Source organism: Gavialis gangeticus, unplaced genomic scaffold, assembly GCF_001723915.1.
Source record: "Gavialis gangeticus isolate Ggan-Ray unplaced genomic scaffold, GavGan_comp1, whole genome shotgun sequence".
Taxonomy (NCBI): domain Eukaryota; kingdom Metazoa; phylum Chordata; order Crocodylia; family Gavialidae; genus Gavialis; species Gavialis gangeticus.
The window spans coordinates 38,913,740-38,922,769 of record NW_017729025.1 but is presented as its reverse complement, the minus strand read 5'-3'; the positions used below and the strand labels follow the sequence as shown (position 1 = coordinate 38,922,769).

Sequence of the window (9,030 nt, the reverse complement as noted above, 5' to 3'; positions counted from 1 at the left end):
CTAGGAAAACTATATCCACTGCCACCCCTGCATCCAATGATTTAGTGACCTGGTCGTAAAAGGCCACCAGGTTGGTCTGACAGGACCTGCCGCTGATGAACCCATGCTGGTTGCCCCTGAGCATGCCGTTCCCTGCTGGCCCCTCCTGGATGTGTGCCAGAATAATTTTCTCGAACAGCTTGCCCAGGATCGAGGTAAGGCTGACTGGCCTGTAGTTCCCCATGAGCTAGTCATGCCTTTGGACTGCACAATAAAAATATTCTATGCAGTGGAACCTAAGCATGCGATTGTCACTTGAGAAAAATCTATTGCCTCACAGCTTGGACCAAGAAAAAACCTTTTTCTGAAACACTGTTTAGGGAGACAAGCAACCAAACTGCTCTTACACATTCTGAGAGCATTTAATGGGTGGAGCATCTCAGTTGCAAGTGAAAGGAAGAGATTTCATTTTGTCATCTAGATACCACCAAATAGCAGATGAGATGAATCCTTGCCTGCTACTTCAGTTTCCTCCCCTATGCCCATTCTCAACTAGTTGAGCTCCATAAAACACAGATTTTAAAAAAGGTGCAATATGCATATTTTGTCTGACAGCTAGCTGGAGATGTAGACTGTTCTTGGACAAAACACTTGGACAAACTTCTGTGCCTGACTTGATGAGAACATTATATGGAGGATCCTGCACTCTTAAAAACACACCTCCTCCAAGAACACAAAAGGTTACCATCTTTTCCTATACTACCATTTGTCACTAGCTGTAGCACAACTGTTGCTGACATGCTATGTTCACCAGAGCACTTATCAGTGAGGACTATGTATTTTTCTGTAAACCACTGTTTTGCAGGCTGAAACAGTTTAATTATTGATACTCATCAGGAAAACAAGTAACCCAATAAGCTGTCTTTAAACACTGAAGCATGGTAATTTAAAGACCCATACAAGAGGGGCCTATTAATCAGTCTGTGAAAAACTCAGTAAGCAGGGATGGGACCAGTATAATAATTTCCAGGTCATTTAGCTGAGCGTCAGGCAGCTGTCCTGTCACATAGATCTGACATAGATTTTTGTCACAGCAGTTTTATTTCTGAGGGCTATCAAAACCCGCTGCACATTGTATTGCCATTTCCTTAGGCTGGAAAAGTTTGGCATTAGCTACTACTCTACGTTTATAAATGCCAGCTGATTTAATTTCAAATTAAATACAAGTTTTACATGAAAGTTAAATGTAAATTCAACTTTTCTTTTGGGTGGGGAATAACTGAAAAATGAAAAATAGGTTTTGGAACTTTTTTTGCAGAGTGGGATTCAAACATTATTTGTACCTACACTATGTTTCCATTCTTAGCCTCTTGATGAAGATAAAAACTGGAAGAAATCCTCAAGAAACAATACATTACTCTAATAAAATGCTATGTCTATTCTTAGAAAGGAAAACACAAGTTTTAACATGAGCACTTAGCATACTCTAGCTCTGAGATACTGCTGAATTGTAACTTCTTTGTTATTAGTGGCTATTCAGTATGCTATAATAATGTACATCTAAAAAAGTCATACCTTTCCCCAAGATCTTTGTGCTCCAGTTCCAGATTTTTGTGCAATGTTTTTAGGCAGCTGTGCTGGTTTATTAACAATTCATACTCTGTGGACTGTCGCTCATGAAGTGAAGCAAGGTCTTCCTGATCTTGCAGCAATGACTCGTACTCAGCTTTCAGCTGGTCCTTCTGTTTCAGTACGTTTTCATTTTCATTCTCCTTGGCTGTCTGCTGGTTTTGGAGTAAGGTATTCTGGGCCATCAGTGAAGCACTCTGTGAGCTCAGGGTTGAGTTTTCTACCTAAAGTTTCTCAAATAAAAAGTAATTATGTTTAGGTAAGCATGTACCAGTACACACCACAGACATGATGGACATGCAGTACACATGCAGATATGGCTATGTAGACCTAAAAATGCTTATACAGTTACTGAAAATACAAAGTTTTTCATAAACATAACTTAAGCAACATTTTAGTACTGCTGGTAACAAAGTAGATGAAGTCAAGACCAAAGTGCTTTTAAGGTCCACCCCATACCAAGACTTCCCAAGGTTTGCTTGTCATTTTATCACCACGGGCAACTCTGGAATTTACCTGACCGAGGGAACTGATCTAAAACATCTGGAGCCCAAGTATCATGGACAAGAATGTAAAATGGCTGAAGCTGGTTTTTGTTTTCAACTGAACGGAGGCTTATTTATTTTGCCAAATGTAAGAGAGGTGGAATACACCCCTGTGTAGGTACCAGTATGAGCCTGAACAACTGCTAAATTTCATGCATGATCAATTCTGGCACTTACATGGAGCACTGGCTTTATGCTGGCCCTGTGCACAAGGAACTGGGAGCGAGTATGACAATGGGCCTGGATAATATCCACACACTTGTATCAGTTAACCAGTCTAGTTTTGCCCCTGATTTTTCCTGTATAAGTGCAGTTCTACATTGGATTTGAGTAAGTTGCACCAGTGTAGGCAGTAAATTGTGTGTCTGTTCTTTTTTGAACCAGCGATGGCTTAATATACTCATGTAAACATGCAGTGTGCCTAGGCACTAAGTAAATCTCAAATTGTATTGAATGCATACTGAACAACAGAAAAAAAAATGAACTTAGTTGCGGAGAGACTAGGTCCAGTAAAAAAAATTTCCACGAAAACTTTGAAAGAATCCCCCCACCCCTTCCACACACAAAAGCTTCTGCTTTTCATAAACAATTTTAATTTTTTGCCACAAACTTGAAATGTCTGAAGACTAGAAAATGCTGACTGGGATCAGCTACCCCAGATGTCAATTATAGTTTAGTTGTTACATTCTCATTTCCCCAGGAAAGTTCCTATTGGGGCACAGTGAAATTACAAAATTAAAGAACTAGTACTAGAAGTAGGAACATCTGATATGCTACAGCTGCTGAAACAGCACCTTTGAATTTTGCTGCATTGCTAATTAGTTTTCCAAATTTCACTGTAAACAACAACTACTCAATAGTGAAGAGTCCAGATTGGAACTTTGCATCCATACCTTTTTCATTCAATGAAAATTCAGATACAAATCTGAATCCACTGCCTAGGCACCAACTGCACGCTGTAAGTTGGTACTGAAATTTGCCTTCTCCATTTCCATTCTTTCCACACAACAACCTCTCTCCCCACCAAAAACCCCAAAGTTTCCTGGTACACTGGCCTAGAGTTGTCCTGACCTGAAGTTTGGCTGTTTGGGTCTGTAGAGCAGTGTTATGCTCCTGAAGGAAGACATTTTGCTTCTGTAGTGTCAGGATCTGATTGTTGAACGAAACATTCTGTGTTTCCAAATGCTTCAGCTGTTCTTTGAGCAACTGCTTTTCAGCATGGAGGGCTGCATTCTGTAAGGGAAACAGAATGGAAACGTGGGGAAGAAGAAACTTAACGGCTGTTCTGAGCCCTATCCAGGATGAGAGCTAACTGTTGACACTTCTTCCACAATGAACATTTAATAGGAAATACTTCATAGCACTACGTCCAAGGCAGGAGAGATGATATGTGAAAGATCCATCACTAGACAGGGGCCAGAACATGCACCACTTAGGTCCCATTTATGACATTATGTGAGGTCTCAAATGATGCACAGGGACTTAGTAAACAGATGCCAGAATCCCACTAGAAACCTACAAGCATTACAAATCTGGCCCTAAGTGACTTGCTCAAAGGAATTTAGGAAGTTCTTGGTGGCACAGGGAGCTGAATGAGGACCATGGTCTCACAGCCTAGGGTCCTAACCACCGTCTTCTCTGCAGCAAGACAGCTACACAAAACTTGGAGTTATTTCCAACTTAAGAAACATGCAAAATTTGCATGAATATCATCAAATGCCTGATATCTGGATCCTTAAAAAAGCGACTTACGCTTCTTTCCAGCTCTATGGCCCTGTCTTTCAGTTTCAACAACTCCTTTGTTGTCTCTCGGTGTCCTGTTTCCCATTTCTCCTTTATCTGGTGGTTGGAAACAAGTTTCTTTTCTGTAGGATTTTTTAAGGAATTCTGTAGGAATTGCCCCTCTTCCTGGCTCTGCTTATGAGCTTCAAAGTCTTTCTTCATCTATAAAGCACAAAAGAAATATTTGTTTAAAACTAATTATTTAAAAAAACAATTAAACTGCTGTCATACAAATAAATATTTAGAAAAATTAACACTTGAAACTTTGTTTTGCATGAATCTCAAGGCACTTAAAGGGCATAGTTATCACGACCCCATTTTATGGATGAGGAACTTGGGGTACAGCAATAAAATTATAAAATTACGAAAAGAACCCACATCTCCCTAGCTCCCAGTCAGGGAGCTCACTTGAGCACACTGCTTTCTACCAACTCAACAGTGCTCTGGAATGGGATCTTCCAGAAGCAATCATACTTGGCTTAACTTTGCTTTCATTGAAGATATTGGTAAAACTTCGTGACTTCAAAGTCCAGGGTCAAAGGCTGATAGTATCATCATCTAGGAGAGGAAAGGAGGCATGCAAGAAAATAAGTATTTTATTTTGCTACATGTCTCCCTGGGTGGATCCAGGATTTCCTAAAAAAGGGTGTGTGGCATACTGCCCCTCACATCAAGGGGTGAAGAGGGAATGTGGGACCAAGGGTATAGGTTGTAGCTGTGTTTGTCTAAGGACACAGGCAGACAAGGTTTTTTGGGTAAATCTGATATCTTTTCTTAGACCAACTCAAATAGTTGGAAAAATTCTTCTTTTTGAATTTGAACTATTTGAATGTAGGACCACTGGAGCTCCCAGGCAGGCAGGGGACATAAGCAGCAGCAGGTAGACTAAGTGGAGGGGAAGATTGCCTGCCACTCTCTACTCTCCCCTGCTGTCCCAGGGATGGGGAGAGCCCCAGAGCTGCTCCTGCACCCATCTAGCCACAAACTGTGGCAAGTGGCTATGCAGGGTGCTAGGACAGAGGCTAACAAATGCCACAAATAGGCACTGGAAGTCAGAACCAACCCCTGCTGTCTCCAGCTGAGCCCAGATCCCCTCACAGATGCTTCCTGGAGCCTGCAGCAGGAACACAGCAGGAGTTGCTTTGGGGATCCCTCTGTGCCTGCATGGGGATGGAGATTGGTTACTTCTCTTGCAGTGCCTGCTCCTGGCCAATGGGACACACTTGGAGGGGGCAGCAGGGATCAGGTGCAGGATGAAGAAATCTGTCCACTGCTGCTGCTATCCCTTGTTGAGCCTGGCCCCAACACATTATCAGAGCCCATGGCTGGAACAGGGCATTCCATGGATCTGTCTTTGTACATTCCTACTGACTAAAAATATACAAAGAAGCCACTGCAATATAGGCCCCCAACACACATTACATTTAAGGCATGATTAACACATTAATTGCACCTTAAATGGTAATTGGCCACACGTGCAACTCAGTTTAAGGTGTGATAATGCAGCAAGTGAGCCAAAAATGTATTCCTCATATAATGTGGAATATCTTTGTGGTTTGTTTGCATCACACCTCAAACTGAACACATAGCTTGGAACTGTCAGAATCCCACATACCCCCCAGCATGCAGGGCGTTATAACTCTCCATACATGGGGAGCCCGGCACTGGAAGACTGATGATGGGCTCTCCATGTATGCAATTTACAGACCTCCCTGCAAGCCATCCAGCTGAGTGATGCATAGGGTTTACACAGCTCCCATGCCCTACGGCCTGGCGAAACTGTGTGCGTCACTCAGGTGGGTAGCACATGTGGTTCTATACCTCCAGTGCAGGGGAGCCCAATGCTGGGCTCCATGTATGCCAAGATGGTTGTTGGCTGGGGGTGGGGATCAGTTTGGTTCCTGGCTCCAACTGCCAATCAGGCAATTGGTTTAATCTTTCAGCAAGTAAAATACAACTGAGATCTAATCCTTAATCCCCACAAAACTTCCCATTCTGCAATACAAGTGGTATGGCAGGACACTCAATAGCTGTGACTGAGCATTAGATCCCATCACATCTTAAGCTGAATGTCTGTCAGGGGCCTTACAGAACAGCTAGGCTTTGCACTTTCAAAAGAAGTTGTCCTCTTACTGTATTTAGCTCATTTTGTAACTGCTGATTCATATCCAGAGACTCCTCCACTTGTGCCTCAAGCAATGCAATCTTTTCTTCCTTCATAGCTAGTGTTGTCTTCAATGCAGATTCAGTTTTGCTTTCCAGAAACTTGTATTTTCTGTAAGACAATGAGAAAATCACTCCAATATCTGTCAGTAGAAAACAAACTAACACCTAGATTGTAGCCACTGCCCTCACCCATACCAAATTTAGGAATGATACTTATTTGCTTCTTTATGCACATCCATGTTTCATTGATGTTCTGTAATTTTACGTTCTGATGAAGTAAACTGAAAAATTCTTGCTGGGGAAAAACTGCTTTAAAACAAGTCTAACATTTTTAAAGGGGTGAAACCCCAATAACAAAAACTTACAGAGTTTAAAACGGAACACTTTTTCTATGTTTTTACCCAACCATGCTATAGAATATCTTTAAAAAAATTATATTTCTGTCAGAGATTTTTGTAGCATGGAATAAAAAAAACAACCCGACTGAATTCTACAGTAAGAGTACCTTTCTTTTAACTGAAATCTGAAAATGGTTCAAAAAGCCTATAAAAAGGAGATTTGGGCTAGGGACAGACGTTCAAAAAGCCAGAGCCTGAACTGATTCAACCTTTGCAGGTTAGCCTAACCTGCCTAGGTTGAACTAGCTTGTAACAGGACAAACTTTCTTCTGGACTGAGGAACTGCGAGCACATGCCTGCAGTTGCTCAGGCCAAGTTCTGGGGGGAGCTAGAGCCTTCAGCTGCAGAGGAGCTCTGCGGGGGGGGGGCTGGCCAGAGAGTGGTTTAATTCCCTGCTGGACACTCCCCCCTCGCTGCTGCAGCAGCAGGGCACCACAGCCCCCAAGGCAGAGAGGTGGGTTAGTCTCCCCGCTACCCCCACTGGCAGCCAGGTCTGTCTGCCATCATGGCTGCATTCACTCCCAGCAGTAGAATAAGCCCATTTCTGTCCCCTCCACTGGATGTCAGAGGCAGGAGGAATAACTGTTGCTGTGCCCCACAAAGGGCCTTGCCGGCCAGCATCTAGCCATGCTCCCACCCTGCCACTGTAGCAGGAGGAGTCAGGGCCTTTGATGGGGGCAGCAGCCCCTGTCAGTGTTGGGGATCACAAGCCCCCGCCCGGCGGGGGCACTATGCTGAGAGACTGGCAGAGCTGCTGCAGACTGTGTGTGGCAGCACTGGGGTCCAGAGAAGGCCAGAGCCCTCCCAGCCCCATGTTGCACTGCTGCGCTCACCAGCAGCTTCCCTTACCCCGTAGCACAGCTCCCCGCCAGGAAGGGGCTTGCACCTGTGGAAACTGTGATGGGGGCAGTTGCTCCCCCCTTGCTGCTCCACTGGCCAGGCAGGGGACTGAGCCAGACATTGCTAGCAGGGTCCTGGGGGTGGGAGGCAGGGAGCAGGGTCATTCTCTACTCTGCCCCTGGGGCACTGCAGCTAGATCTACCTGGCCTGGCTGCAGCTGCCACTCAGTCTGCGCTCAGGGCAGCGTCCGACAGAATAAGCCCCCTCCTGCTGGGACAGGGCTGGCCCCGAGCATAGGCCGAGTCTGCCCACTGCTCCTTGCCCACCCTTGCTCCCCCTGGGGCCCTGCTCTTGGCATCTGGCTCTGCCCCTGCCTGGCCACTGGAGCAGCAAAAGGGGAGTGACTGCCCTGTCACAGTTTCCACAAGTGCGAGCCCTTCCCGGTGGGGAGCCGTGCTGCGGGGTGAGGGAAGCTGCTGCTGAGCATGGCAGTGCTGCGGGGGGGCTGGGAGGGCTCTGGCCCTCTCTGGACCCTTGTACTACCATACACAGTCTGCGGCAGCTCTCCCAGCCCCACAGGTCAGCACCCCCACTGGGAAGGGGCTCGCATTCCCCAACATTATGATTGGGGCTGCTGCTGCTGCCCAAAGGCCCTGCCCTCTCCTCCTGCAGTGGCAAGGTGGGGGCACGGCTAGACGTCAGACAGCAGGGCTCCTTGCAGGGGGCAGGGGTGGGGTTATTCCTTCTCCCTCTGGCATCCGGCAGAGGGGACAGCAGGAGAACTATTCTGCTGTAGGGAGCAAGCGCAGTGGCGAGGCAGGCAGACCCGGCTGCCAGTGGGGGTAGAGGGGAGACTAACCCTCCTCCCTGCCCCATTCTGCCTCAGGAGCCGTGGTGCCTGCTGCTGCAGCAGTGAAGGGGAGGCACCCAGCAGACCCGGCTTGGGTCCTTGCTGCTGGCACAGGGAGAGGGGAATTAAACTCCTTTCTGGCCAAACCCCTGCTCCTGCCTATCTCTGCTTTGGCTGGGGAGCAGAGGGCAGGGTGAGCCCAGCCCAAAGAGCATGCTGGGATGTTGGGGGAGTTTGGTTTAAGTTAAACCAGGAAGGGGTCTGGGACAGATATTGTGTAAACTGGTCTGAGCCAAAATCAGTTAAATCTGATACTACATTTAAACAGGTTTATCTCAAACCAGTTTCAGCTATTTTGAAACTGGTTTCTATGCACTGAATATCTATTCTGTTACAAGTTGAAACCAGTTTCTGATCACTTAAACCAGTTTGTGTGTAATGTCTGTCCCTAGCCCTGGATAGCAGGTATTAGGCCGCAGTCTGACTCATTGTATTTACATTCCCCAGCAAGCTAGATGAGCACTTAGATGGTGTTGTGTTGTTCATCTTTTGAGGGCGAAGGTGGCCGCATCCAGTGGGGGGAGGGGGGGAAGGGGGGAGAGAGGAGGGAAGAAGAGAGAAAAGAACTGGGAAAGAAACAGGGAGAGAAAAAAGGAGAAAGAGAGAGAGGAAAGAGAAGGAATGGTGGGTGGTGTCTAGGTTGCGTGGATACGTAGGTGATTTATAAGCCCAATCTTAGCCTTGAACAATCTGCTGCAGCAGGGGCAGGAAAGCAATAAAGACTGGGTACAAGAAGTTTTCAGCCCTCACTGCTTTCCTGCCCCTGCTGCTCTACCACTTA

At 46.0% G+C, this 9,030-nt stretch overlaps 1 protein-coding gene across 1 annotated transcript in view; it reads right to left on the bottom strand.

Annotated features, from left to right (window-relative positions):
• The window catches only part of CCDC88C (coiled-coil domain containing 88C), a 214,516-nt gene that overhangs the window by 30,979 nt on the left and 174,507 nt on the right, over positions 1-9,030 (bottom strand). Inside the window, exons 17-20 of the mRNA XM_019519909.1 lie at positions 6,069-6,210; positions 3,906-4,097; positions 3,225-3,386; positions 1,555-1,832 (exon numbers count right to left, since the gene is read on the bottom strand). Of these exons, the coding sequence (XP_019375454.1) occupies positions 1,555-1,832; positions 3,225-3,386; positions 3,906-4,097; positions 6,069-6,210 (774 nt within the window). The remainder of the gene's footprint in view (positions 1-1,554; positions 1,833-3,224; positions 3,387-3,905; positions 4,098-6,068; positions 6,211-9,030) is intronic.